Source organism: Nannospalax galili, unplaced genomic scaffold, assembly GCF_000622305.1.
Source record: "Nannospalax galili isolate Female #2095 unplaced genomic scaffold, S.galili_v1.0 scaffold77, whole genome shotgun sequence".
Classification (NCBI taxonomy): domain Eukaryota; kingdom Metazoa; phylum Chordata; class Mammalia; order Rodentia; family Spalacidae; genus Nannospalax; species Nannospalax galili.
This window is the reverse complement of record NW_008341457.1, coordinates 1423118-1440693: the sequence shown is the minus strand read 5'-3', so window position 1 is coordinate 1440693 and position 17576 is coordinate 1423118. Positions and strand designations below refer to the sequence as shown.

General features: G+C 53.4%; 1 protein-coding gene across 5 annotated transcripts in view; it reads left to right on the top strand.

Annotated features, from left to right (window-relative positions):
* Positions 1-17576, top strand: part of Kdm4b (lysine demethylase 4B) — an 89419-nt gene that overhangs the window by 25898 nt on the left and 45945 nt on the right. For 3 of the 5 annotated variants that reach the window (XM_029565321.1, XM_008836965.2, XM_008836964.2), the window contains 4 exons: positions 1980-2145; positions 5183-5358; positions 5953-6067; positions 12465-12658. In XM_029565321.1, coding sequence (XP_029421181.1) covers positions 2005-2145; positions 5183-5358; positions 5953-6067; positions 12465-12658 — 626 coding nt within the window. In that variant the 5' untranslated portion in view covers positions 1980-2004. Of the gene's footprint in view, positions 1-1979; positions 2146-5182; positions 5359-5952; positions 6068-12464; positions 12659-17576 lie in introns of those variants that run through there. The other 2 variants (XM_029565320.1, XM_029565322.1) reach the window with 1 other exon arrangement.

Here is a 17576-nt window from a genome sequence, read left to right as displayed (position 1 = left end):
CTATCTAAAAGACTCCCAAATTGCATAACTCTTATCTGTAGGGGGAAAAGAAAGTCCTTGACTGGTGCCTAGGAGACATGAAGGAGAAGCAAAGGCAAGAGTAGTTAATATTACAAGTTCTAGACAGGGAACTCTTTCAACATAACTTTTTCAAGTTCCACAGCAACGATCTCTAAGGACTCAATGGCTTTTCCAGTTCAAAGTTCCAAACCCTTCTACTATCCTCCCCAAAACACCAAGGTGAGTTCTATGACAGCAATACCCTTACAGCCCTGGTACCAATTTCTTTTCTAGTTTGCTTTCAATTGCTGTGACAAAATCCTCTAACAATACCAACTTTGGGAGGAAAGGGTTTATTTGGCTTACATCTCCAGGGTCACAGTTCATCAGGGAGCCCAAGGTAGGAACTTGGGGCAGGAACCTGGAAGCAGGAGCTGGAGCACAGGGCATGGAGGAATGCTGCTTACTGGCTCGCTCCCCTGGCCCCTGCTCAGCCTGCTTTCTTATGCAACACAGGCCCACCAGCCCAGGGGTGGCATCACCCACAGTGGTCTGGGCCCTCCCACATCACTCAGCAATCAAGATGTCCCATAGACATGGCCACAGGCCAGTCCAATGAAGGCAATTCCCCAATTGGGGCTCCATCAACCCAGGGGTGTCAAGTTGACACTAAAGCCATCCAGCACACATCTCTCTCTCTTTTTTTTTTTAAAACTTTTTTTATTTTATGAGTATACGTGTATTGCCTGCATGTAGTTAAGTGCACCTGTGTCGTGCAATGCCCTTGGAGGTCAGAAGAGGCTGTTGGATCCCCTGGGACCGGAGTTACAGACTAGCCACCATGTGGGTGGTGGGATTCGAACCTGGGTCTTCTGCAAAACCAACCAGTGTTCTTAACCGCTGTGCCATCTCTCCAGCCCCACATCTCTATCTTCCAACTATTTATGTGTATAACTTACTCTTCTGAGACAGGGTCTCACTCTATAGCCCCAGCCATCCTTGAGCTTGAACACAGCCTCTTGAGCATTGTGATTAGAGCTGTGCCCAGCATGCCCAACCTCGAGAAACTTGCATTCTCTTAGCGCAGCAAGAGCTGTGGAGCAGGCAGAGTGTGCATTTTTCTTTCTCTTTGTAACTTACAAAAACAAGTTATTTTAAAAAATATGTAAAGGCCAGCAAAATGACTCATGGGTAAAGGGGTTTGTAGCCAAAGCTGACAACCTTAATTCCTTACTTGGGAACCACAGGAAGGTAGAAGGAGGGAACTGACTCCTGGAAGTTGTCTTTGGACCTCCGTGTATGCAGACATCCCTGCCAACTGCAGCACCGTGGTGGACACGTGGGTGGTGGACACGTGGCCAAGGGCAGAGAGGCGGTACCCCAGCCTGGTGTCGCCCCTGACTTGACCCTGGGCTTGATTTCTGAGCATATGGTGCCCCCTGCTGTCCTCTGCAGGGAGTGTGGGGAGCAGCTGGTATCAGGTTGTTGACTCTGCTCTTCTGCCTCTCCCCATGTCCCAGGGCTGCTGGGAGTCTGTAGGAGGAGGGGACTAGGGGTGTCCTCCTAAGCACACACTGTGGTCTCCTGCTCCTGGGAAGCTGACCCAGGAGAGAGGACCCTGAGGGCTGGAGCTGCCCCAGGCTCCAGGTCCCTGAACATGGGCAGAGGCAGTGCCATGCATCCAGCACCAGCGGGTGTGGCTTGGGGGTGTCTGAACTGCTGGACCTGCCGTACTGCCAGGATGAGGTCCTGGCTGCAGACAGGTTCCTGTGCACAAGTGGGACACTGGCACCCAGCCAGAATGCCTCATGGGCACACGGCTCCTGGGTCGCCTCTCCTTGGACAGGGCTGTGCTTCTGTGTTGAATCAACACTATGATGGCCTTTGGGCTGTTGCCCTGCCATGGCCCAGGGTATTTTTGGTGCCATCTAAGGGAAAGGTGGTGATGGCACAGCTGCCTTGTTCTTGTCTCCCTGCAGGTGTGGCACCTGTGCAGCCAGAACCATGGGGTCTGAGGACCACAGTGCACAAAACCCCAGCTGCAAGATTATGACCTTCCGGCCGACCATGGAGGAGTTCCAGGACTTCAATAGATATGTGGCCTACATCGAGTCACAGGGTGCCCACCGTGCAGGCCTGGCCAAGGTGAGTGCGGAATGCCTGCCTCTGAAGGGCACTGCCTGGCACCCACCACGTCACCCGGCCACCCCAGGCTTCCTTTATCATTGGGCTCCACGTGGGGGCTGGGCTGCAAACATGCCACGTGAGTCCCTGCCCCAGCAAGCAGCCTGGCCTGGATAGGACACAGCTGCAAGGACAGGATGGGTGCACTGGGCCCAGGGATAGAGAGAGGCCTGGGCAGCTGGCATGGGGGGACGCCTTCCTGATGAAGTCATGGTAAACCCCGGGTAAGTGCAAGTGTTCTTGGCCCAGACACCCCACAGATTGTGCTTCTATAAGTGGGTATAAGTGGGTAAATGCTAATAAAACTTTATTCATTAGCCGATAAGATGGCTCAGCAGGTAAAGGCTCTGGCCGCTTTGCCTGACGCCCTGAATTGGAACCCCAGGACCCATGTGATGGAAGGAGAAAACTGCTTCCTGCATGTTGTCCTCTGACTCCACGTGTGTGTGTGTGTGTGTGTGTGTGTGTGTGTGTGTGTGTGCAGAGACACACACCTACAGAAGAAAAACAAGTGAAAAAACCCCACAACAGCTGGGCGTGGTTTAATTCCGGCACTGAGGAGGCAGAGGCAGATCTCTGTTAGAGAGTTCCAGGCCAGTTGGGGCTGCAGGGAGACCCTTCTCAAAAAGCCAAATTAAAAAGACGGAACAGCCACAAGAACACAGCGGAACTTTCTTCACGGATAGTGCAGTTACTCTGTCCAGCTGCTGCACAGCAGGTGCTTGCCATGTGATGCAGGCCACGGTGGAGTTGGGTCTGGCAAAGCTGCTGGTGCCTGGTCCTTGTGAACAGAGTGCGGCTGTGGTCCTGGGGCAGAGGCTGCGGGGTGGAGCTGGATTCAGTCTGCGGCAGGAGAGCCTGAGCATGAGGCCAGGGTGTCCCCACTGCAGACCAAGGGCAGTGTGTGTGGGCGTACATGGGAGGTGTGGTGTGTGCATGTGGATGTGTTGAGTGCATTTGTACTTATGTATGTTTGCGAGGTCTGTGTACGCATGGTGCGTGCACGTGAGCGTGGGTCCTTGTGCCCATGTACAGGGTCCCGGGTGTCTCTTGTACTGCTCCCCTGCTTGTTGGTCTGACCTTGTTACAGAGGAGGAAGCTCACTCTTTGGGCTTGGCTGCCTGGGCAGGGAGCTTCCAGGACCCACCTGTCTCCACCCACGAATGCTGAGGTCATATGTACATGACTTTTTACATGCGTGATGGGGATTTGCAGTCTGGTCCTTGTGCTTGCATAGTTAGCACTCTTACCCACTGGACCATTTCTCTAGCCTTGTGTATGTGCACATATGTGTGCTCATGTTTGTACACATGTATATGTGTGTGTCATTGTATATGTATGTGCAAGTGTATGTGTGTGCATGTGCATTTACATATGTGTGTGCTGGGTTTCTGCTGGTAGCTGAACTGTCCTGACCTGTCTTTCAAGGACCTCTGGGCCAGCGGCTGGGAGGAGTCACCTGCAGCCAATGCTCTGAGCTCACCATGGTCCCTCACGCCTGGGGTTCCTGACTGCCTGGTATACTGGGTTTGAGAAGCCTTGGAGGGGCTAGCCTCAGCCCCCTGGGATCAGGATGCTAATGATGCCTGTCGGTGCCAGATGCAGATGAGGATCAGCAGGAAGGCCAGCAGTATCTAGAGTGGCCTCCACGTGGTGGCTACTTCCCGCTTACCCTTTGGTGACCTTGGGTACAGTGTGACCCCAGGCTGGGCCCCTGACCCCCCCTTGTCCTCACAGGGCCATTGGCACTGTGGACACACTGTTGTGTTGTTTTCTGTGGGCATCCTGTGCACTGCAGGGTGCTGAGCAGAGTCCCCATCCTCCAAACACTGCAGGCCAGGATGTGTTCCTAGACAGCCAGAAACCCCAGTGGAGACCCCAATCCTGAGCACTGCCATGGCTAGCTTGGGGCTCCTCATGGTCAGTAGGTGGCAGGTGGGCATTGGCAGTGCAGCCCATAGGGAGGGCAGTTGACGCCAGCAGTCCAAGAACTGACAGCGAGCTCAGGGTTACCAGTCAGGTTCTAGTGGCCAGAGCCAGCAGGGCTGGGTTTCAGAGCTTTTTGCTGGAGCCCTCACAGGAGGTAGGCCCACCCAGAGGTCTGTGGAGGCTCAGGGGTCGTGGCTGTGGCTCCAGAGGAACTGAGCAAACAAAGCTGGGGCACCTGACACCAGGACTGATGGATGAGTTCCCCGTGTGGCCACTTCCCTCCTGGATAGGACATGGATGGAGGTGCTCGCCAGAGCCTGGCCAGTGCTGGCTTCACCTGTGTCTGGGGGCAGTGGTGCTACCCTTGTCCTCCCTCTGACCACACACATGCCCAGCTGGCCTATGGCCATGAGCCCAGGACCTCTGGTCTGAGTGCCATCTCCCACTGTGGTGGTGCCAGCGGCCAAGTTGCAGATCTTGTGCTTCAGTTTCCTTAGTGTTTCTCCCCAGTGCTATGACCTCTGGAGATGTGCAGGACCATCTGGGCGCTAAGCGACCTCCTGCCCTCCTAGAAGCATCACAGTTCTCCATCCGTGTGTACCAGCTTCCGCCTCCACACTGTTCCCTTTCCTGGGGACCCCAGGATGTTCTTTTCCCCCATCACCATCTGCTCTGCTGAGACCAGGACCCAGGGTGGTTGTGATACCCGAGCTGTCCCCAGACCGCACAAGTTGAGCCCTGCTTGCTGGGGACAGGCCGGTGGCGCGCCATTCTGCCAGGGCTGCCAGCATGTGGAACTGTGGCCAAGAGCCAAGTTGAGGTTCAGAAGTGCCTTGGAGTGGGGGTCGGGGACTGTGAAACTTGTCCTCATGGTGGCTCAGCCTAGAACTATGCTTGGCTCGGCCCTGGCTTTTCTGGGCTTCAAGCCACCAGCCTGCTTTGGAAGGGCTGCAGCTGTGCATTATGTGTATGTCCATGGGGCAGTACCTATCTGTGGGAGTTTGTGCTCTGGGGACCTGGGGCCCGCTCCCCTGGGCACCATCTCACCTACACCCTTCTCTGTCCTCAGATCATCCCTCCCAAGGAGTGGAAACCACGGCAGACATATGACGACATTGATGATGTGGTCATCCCGGCTCCCATCCAGCAGGTGGTGACCGGCCAGTCAGGACTGTTTACCCAGTACAACATCCAGAAAAAGGCCATGACTGTGGGCGAGTATCGCCGCCTCGCTAACAGTGAGAAGTACGCAGGCTCCACAGCCTCCTAGCATGTGGTCCTGAAGTGTCATTCTGTTTCTCTGATACCCCTTACCTGCCCTGTCCCTGGGAGCTCTCCTCACCTGTGCCTGTGGCCTGGTGGTCCTTCAGTGGAGGCTCATGTCCGCTGGTTCCTTCAACAAAAAAATGGATGCATAGTCCTATATTTTCAGCTTCAGCCACCCCCAGTCCCCAAAGCTCTGCATGTCTCCAGCCTGTGTTCCTCAGTGTTCTTCTAGGACTCCCAGCATCCCCCTAGCATCCTCCAGTATCCTCCAGTGACCCCATAGTGTCCTCATATCGTCCCCCAGCATCCTCCCAGAATCTCCCCAGTGTCCTTCCCATATCCCCCAGTGACCCCACAGTGTCCCCAAATGTCTGCCAGCATCCCCCAGTTTCCCCAGTGACCCCCAGCATCCCCCCAGCATCCCCTCAGCATTCCCCTGGCATTTCCCCAGTGTCCCCAACCCCTCCTTGCCCAGTCCCTCCCTGATTCTCAGCTGTGCTCAGGATCTGAGGAGAGCTCTGGGGTGTCACAGTCCCCAGACCCTGTCTGAGCTGTGGTTGCTTCTGTCCCCAGGTACTGCACCCCACGCCACCAGGACTTTGATGACTTGGAGCGCAAGTACTGGAAGAATTTGACCTTTGTCTCGCCCATCTACGGGGCCGACATCAGTGGCTCACTGTACGATGATGTAAGTTTTGGGGCTATCCTGTTTGGGTCCTCCATTGCTAAGATAAAACACTGACCAAAACCAGTTTGGGGAGGAAAGGGATTATTTCCCCTTTCCTTTTTGGGGAGTGGTCTTTTTGAGACAGGGTCTCCCTGTAGCCCCAGCTGGCCTGGAACTCACTATGTAGACCAGGCTGGCCTTCAACTCACAGAGATCCGCTTGCCTCTGCCTCCCAAGTGCTGGGATTAAAGGCATGTGCCACCATGCCCGGCTTCAACCCGCTTTCTTATACAGCACAGGACCGCCTGTCCAGGAGTGGCACCACCCACAGTGGACTGGGCCCTTCCAAATCACTCAACAATCAAGAAAATGCCCCACAGACATGGCCACAGGCCAGTCCAATGGAGGAAGTTCTCAGTTGAGGTTCCCTCTGCTCAGGTGTATCAAGTTGACAACTGAAGCTGTCCAGCACAGAGAGCAAGGGTTCAGCAGAAGCAGGCAGAAGTAGAGCCCCATTTGCGGATGGGAGGGGATGGGCCATGTCTCTGTTTGGGTCCCCCACTGTGCCTCCTGGATGCTGCTTGATACAACAGAGTGGCGCCTGGCACAGGAAGGTGGCCCAGCACATGGCCCACAATGGGAGACATGGCCGCTGCCTTTGATGCACATTGGCTCATTGACCTGGGGTGCTGTGGTTGTAACTGAGAGCCATGTTCCCTCTATGGGGACCCTGAGTCACACTGGCTGGCAGCGGCATTAGCCACTTGAGCTTGGCTTCCAGCCCAGCATGGTGGGCCTGTTACCTCATTGGCTGCCACCCTTGACCTGGCCATACTCGTGGCCAGTGGCCAATAGCCAGCTGCCAGCCCCACTGCCCACACGTACTGCCACAACACTGCAGGCTCATTGTGTGTAGGGGGCCCAAGGACTATACCTCAGGTACCAGCCACCTTGTTTTCTGAGGCAGGGTCTCACTGGCCTGGAGCTTACCAGTTAGGTTAGGCTGGGCTGTGAGTGAGCCCCAGGGACCCTCCTGTCTTCTCTTCCTTAGCATTTGGGTCATAGGTGCCCAGCATGTTGCTGGGCTTCTTATGTGGGTGCTGGGCTGAACTTGGCTCCTCAAGCTTATACCAGAAGCACTTTACCAACTGAGTTGTCTGCCTAGGCCTGTGGATTGTGTTTTTTAAAAATTGTGCATGCGCCAGGCATAGTGGCGCACGCCTTTAATCCCAGCACTCAGGAGGCAGAGGCAGGCGGATCTCTGTGAGTTCAAGGCCAGCCTGGTCTATATAGTGAGTTCCAGGACAGCTGGGGCTACAGAGAGACCCTGTCTCAAAAAGACCAAAAAAAAAAAAAAAAAAAAAGGTTTTATGGGACTGGAGAGCTGGCTGCTCTTGCAGAGGGACCCGGCTTCAAATCCCAGCACCCACATGGCAGCTAACAACTGTCCTAACTCCAGTTCCAGGGGATCCAACAGCCTCTTCTGTCCTCCACGGGCACAACACAGGTGCACTTACCGACACCCAGGCAATACACGCATACACATAAAATAAAAATAATAAAAAATATTTTAAAAATATATGTATAAAATAGTTTTATGAACCAGATATGGTGGTCCATGCCTTTATTCTAGCACTCCGGAGGTAGAGGCAGGCGGATCGCTCTGAGATTGAGGCAACCTGGGCTACATAGTGTGTTCCAGGCCAGCTATGGCTACAGGGACACCCTGTCTCAGACAAAAAATTAAAAGTAAAAATTTATGTGTATGTGTGTCTATGTGAGTGTATGCGTTGTACATGGGTGTTCACAGAGGCCAGAAGAGGGTGTCAGATCCCCTGGAGCTGGAGTTACAGGCAGTTGTGAGCCCACTGGATATGGGTGCTGGGACTCACTCAGATTCTTTGTAAGAGCGGCAAGTGTTCTTAAACCAGTGAGCCATCTCTCCAGCCCAGATTTTTAATTTTTATTTTTAATTGTGTGTTTATCTATGTGTATGTGTGGTTATGTGCACCTAAGTGCACGTGCCTGAAGAGGCTGTAGGCATCCAATCCCCTGAAGCTGAACAGGTGGTTGTGTTCCATCTGGTGGCTGCTGCGTACCACACTTGGGTCTTCCTGGGGCTGCTTTGAAGAGGCTTTGGTACTGGACAGTCATCGCATCGTGTCTTGGTCTCAGTGTCTTGGGGGCCACACAGCATACACCATCTATGGTACACAGACATCTAGGTTGTGGCCGCATTGGGCTGTGAGGTAATGCAGGTGTCCCTGGTGTGGTAGTGCACACCTTTAATCCCAATACTCAGGAGGCAGGGGCATGCTGTCTCTGAGATGGAGTCCAACCGGTCTACATAGTGATTTCCAGGCCAGCTGAAGCCATACGTAGACCCTGTCTCAAAAAACAAGACCAGACAACACAGCTGTGAGCCCTGGTGTGTCTAGTCTACATGCTGTTTCTCTGGGGTCCACACTAAGCATGGCACTATTGGATCACGCAGGAGGCCATGGAGTCTCCAAATGGACTTCACCCCAAGCCCTCTCCCAATTCCCTTTGCAGTTATGAGAGGTTCAGCTCTCCTGTGTCCCACCGCCCAGTGCCACCCTGGCTAGGACCTGTGGACCTGAGTATCTTGTAAGCACACAGTGCCACCTGCATCTTCCTTCCTTGGAGAGGCATCCACTCATTGCAGGTGGAAATGAGCTTTCTTTGCTTTTTGCATTGTAGATTTTCAGACATATGGGACACAGGTTCTCGGGTGTTGAATTTTAGCCTTTCCTCCCATAGGCTCTGTGAGTTGTCTTGTCACAGCATTAGGGATGGAGCCTGGGCCTCTGCAGGAGTTCCACTGAGTCAAACCCCAGACCCTTTGTCCTATTTTCGTGTGTGTCTTTTTGAGACAGGGTCAGGTTTAGCCCCAGCTGACCTGAACTCACTATGTAGACCAGGCTGGCTTTGAACTCGCAGCGATCTGCCTGCCTCTGCCTCCGAGTGCTGGGACTAAAGGCGTGCACCATCATGCCTGGGTTTTGTCCTTTTTAAAAAAATATATTTTATGATTCTTTTTTTTTATGTGTATGAGCGTATTGCTTGCATGCATGTAAGTATGTATGTGCACTGCCTGTGCAGGTCAGAAGAGGGCATTGGATTCCCTAGAACTGTAGTTAGGACAGTTGTTAGCTGCCATGCTGGGATTCGAAACTGGGTCCTCTGCAAGAGCAGTCAATTCTTTTAATTGCTGAGCCAGCTCTCCAGCCCCCAATTTGTCTTTTTTTTTTTCAATTTCATTTATTATTTTTTTATGTGTGTGCGTGTATTGCCTGCATGTAGGTAAGTACACCCATGTCATGCAATGCCCACGGAGGCCAGAAGAGGCTGTCGGATTCCTTGGGACTGGAGTTATGGACAGTTGTTAGCTGCCATGTGGGTGCTGGGATTTGAACCCAGGTCTTCTGCAAGAGCAACCAGGGTTCTTAACCACTGAGCCATCTCTCCAGCCCCCACTTTGTACTTTTAAGACAAGGTCTCATTGTACTTCCCAGCCTAGTCCTGCTTTTTTCGCTTTTTTTTTTTTTTTTTTTTGAGACAGGCTCTCCCTGTAGCCTAGCTAACCTGGAACTCGCTATGTAGACCAGTCTGGCCTCAATCTCACAGAGACCTGCCTGCCTCTGCTCCCTGAGTGCTGGGACTAAATGTGTGTACCAACACGTCTAACTGCCTCCCCCCCTCCATTTTTGGTGTCCTATTTAAGAATCTATTAAATTCCAAAACTGCCAGGCCTGGTGGCACATGCCTTTAATCCCAGCACTCAGGAAGCAGAGGCAGGTAGCTCTCTGTGAGTTCAAGGCCAGCCTGGTCTATATAGGGAGTGCTAGGCCTGCTGGGGCTATAGGGGTACCCTGTCTCAGTAAGACCGAAATAATAAATAAATTCCAAAGCTATGATGCCCCTGTGGCTTTCTCTGAGCACGTTAAGTCAGCAGCATTGTGATGCAGGCCCAGAGCCACTCTTGATGGGGAAAGCTCACTGACCAGCGGCGTCTGTTGAAGAGACAGTTCTGCCCCATAGGATGATGGTCTTGGGTCTGCATGGCAGTTGTAGATCAGTATTTGTTTTCTGTTTATTAAAAAAATAATTGGACTGGCAATATTGCTCAGTTCAATCCCTGGGACCCAAGTGGTAGGAGGAGAGAACCAGTTCCCAAATATCGTCCTCTGACCTCCCCATGTGTGTTGTGACTCACATACGCACACACATTCACACAGAAAAAAATAATGCAAAATACTTTTTTTTTTTTTTTTGAGACAGGGTCTCCCTGTGGCCCCAACTGGCCTAGAACTCACTATGTAGACCAGGCTGGCCTTGATCTCACAGAGAACCACCTGCCTCTGCCTCCTGAGTTCTGGGATTAAAGGTGTGCAACACCACACCTGGCCCTCAAAACATTTTTAAAACAAGACTTAACTTTTAAAATTTATGTGTATGAGTGCTTACATGAATTTATATGTACCACGTGTGCAGGTGCCCACAGAATGCGTCTGATCCTTTGCAACTGGAGTTGCGGATGGTTGTTAGCTACCATATGAGTGCTGGGAACTGAATCCAGGTCCTCTGTAAGAGCAGCCAACTATTAACTGCTGAGTGGGCTCTCCAGTCCCCTAAAATTTAGAACAGTTTTAGAGCCAGGTGTGGTGGTGCACACCTTTAATCCCAGCTCTTGGGAGGCAGAGGCAGACAGAGCTCTGAGTTCCAGGCCAGCCTGGTCTACATAGTGAGTGAATCCAGGTCAGCTGTGGCCTTTTAAAAAAAAAAAAAAAAAAAAAAAAAAAAAAAAAAAAGAGAGAGAGCAGTTCCCTTGCACCCCCTGGCCCCTCACTGTCAGCATTACCTACAGAGTGACACCTGTGTTGACACAGCCTCATTCTGAAAGCCTTGGCTTGCTCTTGTTATGTACCTGGTATTTCTGGCCAGTGTAAAGTAACAGGTGCCTGTCATTGTAGTACCCTATAGATAATCCCACTGTCCAGATGCAGCCCCCCCTGTACCACCCAGCCCTGACTCCGTGCCTCTGTCTCCTGCCCAGCCATGTATGGCTCCTTGTGCATGTGACTCGTTTTCCTGTTTGTTTTTTTGATAGGATCTTATGTGGCCCAGGCTGATTCCCAACTCATTTAACTGAGGATGATCCCGAACTCCTGACCCTTCTGCCTCAGCCTCCCAGTGCTGGGGAGCTGCCCCTCCACGTCTTGCAGTAGCAAGCGTGCACCCAGTGCCTCAGCAGGGCTCTGGGTCTCATAGCATGGGGGTGGCTCCCCAGGAACTTGGCAAGGTTGATGTGACCTGTTTCTGCCATGACCCAGTCTAGCCTGCATTATCTTCCCATCTTCCTAAGGTTATGTTAGGTCTGAACGGGAGCCCGGGCTGTGCACGGTGACAGGCTCCTGGTACCCCTGCATCCCATTTCCAGCCTCTTGAAGAACCTAGCCAAGGTGGGGACCCCTGAGCCACACCTGCCAAGGCCTGAGGAAACTCGGGGCTTGCATTCCTGCACCTGCCTTGTCTAGAGCAGATCAGAACCTCCTGTTGTAGAAGGGGAAACTGAAGCCCAGAACCAGAGGATGCTTGGCCCAGCACAGGGTCCCATAACATGTGTAGCCCATGGCATATCCAGTTTGGTGACAGGCCCATGAGGCTGGCTGGACACTGGGCCCCACAGTAGCTGCCCTACCCTGACCTCAGCAGGTTTCTCTCGCCCAGACCCAGGGCTTCCAACCCATGCTGGTGGTTTGGTCACTACCATGGGTGTGAAGGTTCCTGACACGAGGACGTCCACTGTGTGTGCCCTGCGTCTCTGAGGCTGGCCCCTGCACTGGGAGGTGCTGGCTCCTGCACTGGGAGGTGACGAGCCACCTCATGCTCTCAGGTCCAGGTTGGGTTTGTCTCTGAGGTGGGTGGGGCGCCATCCCCGTTTGTCTGGGTCCATCTAAAGCTGTCTGGTCCTGTCTGATGGAAGGTTTTGGAAGGGCTGTCATTGAGCATGGGCCCACCCACATGGAGATTGCCTTCCTCTGTATTGCTGACTTAGAAGTGAAGTAGTTACCACTGTTCTGCAGTTCCTGGTCCCAGCCCCCATCCTACCCCATGGCACCTGGTGTGTGTGTGTGTGTGTGTGTGTGTGTGTGTGTGTCTGACTCTGAACAGTGGTCTGCCACATGGGACAGGTGGGTTGGCAAGTGCACTGGGTTCTTAGCATTCTGGAAAGGCTGGCTGGGATAGCAGTGGAATGTGCAGGGCCTCAGTACTCCTTCTGGGCCTTCCATACTTGACAGCTTGGAGCCTCCTATTCATTGTGAGTGACTGGGATGCAGCAGGATGTGGGTGTCCCAGGAGGGCTCTGGGCTGACTGCATGCTCGCTGCCTGCAGGACGTGGCCCAGTGGAACATCGGCAACCTGTGTACCATTCTGGACATGGTGGAGCGGGAGTGTGGCACCATCATCGAGGGTGTGAACACGCCATACCTGTACTTTGGCATGTGGAAGACCACGTTTGCCTGGCACACAGAGGACATGGATCTCTATAGCATCAACTACCTGCACTTTGGGGAACCCAAGTCCTGGTGAGTGTGAGGCAGGGAGTGTGGGGCAATCTGGCTAGCCAAACACCAGGAAGAGCTACCTAGCTTGGAGCTGAGCCATGTGCTCTGCTGCCCCAACCACACTGCAGCATTTGCTGCAACTGCCCCAGGCAGGGCAGTGGCCAGTCATCCCCAGAGCTGTGGCCCATCTAAGCTCCCGCCAGCCACACACTCTACGTGTTCATCTCACCCATGGGACCTTGATGCTATGCCAAAAAGAAGCTGTCTCCATCTGCCTGTCTCTGGTAGCCCAGCAGAGCCCCATGTCAGGCTCCCCTGCCCTCTCCTGCCTGGCCACTTGCAACAGAACAGCTGTGAGCTCCTGGTGACCTGGCTTATCCTGTGCATATCTGTCTCCAAGGCCTGTCAGCAGCACAGTAACTGTCATATCTTGGAGCTTGAGGAAAGACAGGCCTGCTTCCTCAGGTCCTGGTGCTGCTGGGACATGAGGGCAGTGCCCATGGCTGGGGACTTTGTGGATCATGCCTGAGTGTCCTGGTAGCTTGGTGTCCTAGTTTTATTTTTGTTGTTGTGTTAAAGCACCCTGAAAAGTGACTTGTGGGGCTGGAGAACTGGCTCAGTAGCTAAGAGCACCAGCAGCTCTTGCAGAGCACCCAGGCTTGGTTCCCAACATTCATATGGTGGCTCACAACTGTCTATAACTCCAGTTCCAGAGAGTCTGATGCCCTCTTCTGGCCTCCTTGGGTATTACATGCACATGGTGCATTTACATGCAGGCAGACACTCCTGACAGATAAAATAAAAATAAATTCTCTTTAAAAAGCAGCTTAGGAAGGCCAGGTGTGGTGGCACACACCTTTTATCCCAGCACTTGGGAGCTCAAGGCCAGCCTAGTCTACACAGTGACTTCCAGGTCAGCAGAGGCTAATTAGTGAGTTCCAGAACAGCTGGGGCTACAGGGAGACCCTGTCTCAAAATGATAATAAATAAATAAACAAACAAAAAAATACGTTCTTGTGTACTGAGCACAGGTGTCCAAGTTAGCTTTCTGTTGCTGTGATTTCTAAACACCATGACCTAAAGCAGCCCAGGGAGGGAACAATGCCCTGTCACAGTCCTTACAAGTGATGCCAGGGCAGGAGCTGCAGCAGAGATCGGGGAGGAAGCTGCTCACTGGCTCCCCTGCTCTGCGCAGCCCTTTCTTACACAGCCCAGGCCACCTGCCCAGGGATGGCGCTGCCCACAGGGGCCTGGACCTCCGGCATCAATCAGCTGTCAAGAAAATGCCCCACAGTCTTGACCACAGGCCAAGCTGATAGAGGCGATTCTTCAGCCTGGTTCCCGCTTCCCAGGTGTCGCTAGTTTGTGTGGCGCTGACTCCAGACCTTTGTATTGTTCGGGTGTGGAGGCCGGAGCCCTCGGCTGCAGCTGAGAATTCCGTAGCCCCATTGTTCCCTTCGGGAATGTTTTTCCTGGGGCACTTGCACTCCCCCTTCCCTAGGACTCAGCTCTTCTTCTCAGTCAGGGTTGGTGGTGGGGAAGCCAAGGGCAGCCTGTGTGGAGTTGGCATCCGAGAAGACCTCCATACATTCTCCAGGCCAGTCCCTCCTGAGCACTGGGCTCAGATGCCCCATGTGACTTCCCGTGGTCACCCTCTGTGGCCCGTGTAATGCTGAGGCCCCTGCTCTTGTCTCTTGGGTAGTCCTCGGACGATCTGATCAGTGCACACAGGGCAAGCACCCTCCTCTCCTGTCCCTTTCTGCACTCAAAGCCCCTCAGGGCTTGTGAAGTCCCCCACCCCTAAGTCCGCTTTACCCTCCAGGAGGTGGAACATGACTGTGTATGTGTGCCCACCTGCTGGCTAGAATCGGGCTGGACTGGGAGATGTGGCCAAGTGCTGCTGTGGGTCCCTGTAGCCTAGGTGGTCCCTTTGCAGTTAGAGGGGAGAAGTCCTACGAGTGTCTGTTGGCAGCAATCCATTGGGCAGGACGGCTCCAGCCCTGCATCCTGTTGTCCCCACGTCCAGAGGTCCTGTATCCCTTGGTTCATGCCCCCCCCTTCCTTCAGAGACTGCAGTGTGACATCTCTCACCCTCTCTCCTTCCTCTGAGCACACATGGTGACATCTAGGATGTTCTCCATTTGCCCTGGGAGGTGACCTGCCACAGTCCTTGGGGAAGGTCTGTCCTGCCTGCCCTGGCATCGTCTTAGTTTCTTTTCCTGTTTCCATGACAAAAACTTTAATGGCAGGGCACACATGGCTGCAGGAGAGGGAGGGAGCTGCTCTCTGTGTCTCTAGTCAGGAGCAGAGAGATGAGGGCTGGTGCCCGACTGGCTTTGTCCATCTCATATAGCCTGGGACCCCAGCCCAGGGGACAGCACCACCCACAGTTAATGGGTCTCCACCTTGGTTAGTACATTAGGAGAATCCCATGGGGGTACCGAACCCATCTGTGAGTCTTAATCCTGTCAAGTTTGCAGTTTGCACTGGCCATCACACTGTATCAGTTGTGGCTGAGGGGTGTCCACTGGTCACTCTGGGTAGGTGGTGACCAGGGCATGTCCATTGGTCAAGCTGGGTCATTGGTGATCAGGTGGTATCCACTAGGCTCTGTCCCAGTTCAGGTGTTGCCGTGGCTCCTGCCTGCCATCAGAGCTGACCCTTGGTTTCCCTGTATCTTTCCTGGAGAGTTGGCACCATTGGCCCTGTATGGAACCGTCCACCTGGAGCCATCATTTCCTGCCGCACTCATCCTGTACCTCTGTGGGGTTAATGTGGCCCCTGTAGCCCTCCCCCTGGGGGTGTGATGTAATCCCCTGAGAAGCAAGGTGGCCTCAGTGTGAGGTCAGTGGCCTCAGTGTGGGGTCATTGGCCTGCATCATCTTGAGGGACTGGTGGCAGCTGTGTGGGACTCTATGTCTGGCAGCCAGCTGTGAGCAGATACGTTTGTATGTGCTTGTGTGACCTGGGCTCAGCCCCTGGGATAGACCAAGGAGCAGCTGGCTGTGTGTGGAGGCTCCCAATGGTCACTAGGTGGCGCTCCTGCGCTTCCAATGGAAGCTTTGCCTGCAGTTCCACTGCCTCAGGCCACCATAGTGGCCTACCTTGCCCACAAGGGCCTACGTTGCCCTTTCCCTCCAGAAAATACAGGGTGAGGAATGAGCCGGTGTCACTTGAGCACAGGCTATGCCTGGGCTACAGTGCCTTTGGGGACATCCAGGAGAGAACCAGCACTCAGAGGGACCTGAGCATCCAGGTGGCAGGGTGGCCAGTGGAGACACTGATCCTAGGTGATGGCCCACAACTTGCCTGGCCTCTTCTCAGCTGCCGTCTGTCAGCTGCCCTTGCATACTGGGCGCCAAGTTCAGTACCGTGCCCCCCACAGCCACCTGCACCTGGTGGAAAGCCAGCAGGGCCAGAGGTGGACGTGGAGGGGGCACATGGAGGACTACCGGCAGAGCCAGTGGTGGGCATGGGAAACTGCCAGCCTGGGATATGGGGGATGGCCAGCAGGGACAACAGTGGATACAGTGTCCTTTAAGGCCACTCCTTTAAGGAAAGTCAAGATAGAGCTTCAGGCCTCTGCCTCTGGTTCTGAGGAGTATGGTGGCCTTGAAGGCCGATAGTGCCTCACGATTATGGTTTCTGTAATGAGTGTCCCAGCTCACCTTCCCGTCCATGTTGGGGGACTCGTGTGACCTTGAACTTGTGAGACCACTTGGCTGTGGGGCCCAGAAGAATAGAGTCCTGGTCACCCTGTGTCCCTAGCTCCAGCAGGGATCCAATGAGAGTAGGTCCAGGTTCAATGGTACAGGTGCCATGAGCTCTCAGGGCCCTGATGGTCCATAAAGCTGCCATGCTATACTGTGCTCTGTGGGCTGCCTCGGGATGCTCAACGATCTGTAATTGTGGGTCTTGGGAGTGAGTCGGGGCTCCCCACGGCTGAGCTGCTCTGCATTCAACCAGAGCCCTTGATGCCCCTGCGTGTCAGTTGTTGGCTCAGCACTGGGTTTTGTGTGCATGTGTACATCCACAGGTCGTGCATTCTCTCTCTCTCTCTCTCTCTCTCTCTCTCTCTCTCTCTCGTCTTTTTGAGACAGGGTCTCCTCATAGCCCCAGCTGGCCTGGAACTCACTATGTAGACCAGGCTGGCCTTGAACTCACAGAGATCCACCTGCCCCGCCTCCTAGTGCTGGGATTAAAGGCATATGCCCCATGCCTGGCCTTTTAAAAAAATTTTATTATTTTTATTTTATTTGTATGCTTGTATTGCCTGCATGTAGGTAAGTGACCCACGTCATGCAGTGCCTGCGGAGGTCAGAAGAGGCTGTTGAATCCCCTGGGACTGGAGTTACGGACAGTTGTTAGCTGCCATGTGGGTGCTGGGATTCAAACCTGGGTCCTCTGCAAGAATAACCAGTGTTCTTAACCGCTGACCCATCTCCAGCCCCCTAATTTTATTATTTTTATTTTATGTGTATATGTGTATTGCCTGCATGTAGGTAAGTGCACCTGTGTCATGCAATGCCCACGGAGGACAGAAGAGGTTGTCGAATTCCCTGGGACTGGAGTTGTAGACAGTTGTTAGCTACCATGTAGGTGCTGGCATTCGAACCCGGGTCTTCTGCAAGAACAGCCAGTGTTTTTAACCACTGAGCCATCTCTCTAGCCTGGCTTTTTTTTTTTTTAATTAAAAATTTTCTTTCTTGGGGCTGGAGAGATGGCTCAGCAGTTAAGAGCACTGACTGCTCTTACAGAGGACCTGGGTTTGATTCCCAGCACTCACAAGGCGGCTGCAAACCACCCTTAACTCCAGTTCCAAGGGAATCCGAAGCCCTCTTCTGACCTCCGAGGCATTGCACGACATGGGTGCACTCATGTACATGCAGGCAATACATTCATACACATAAAAATTTTAAAAAAAATTTCTTTTCTAAAT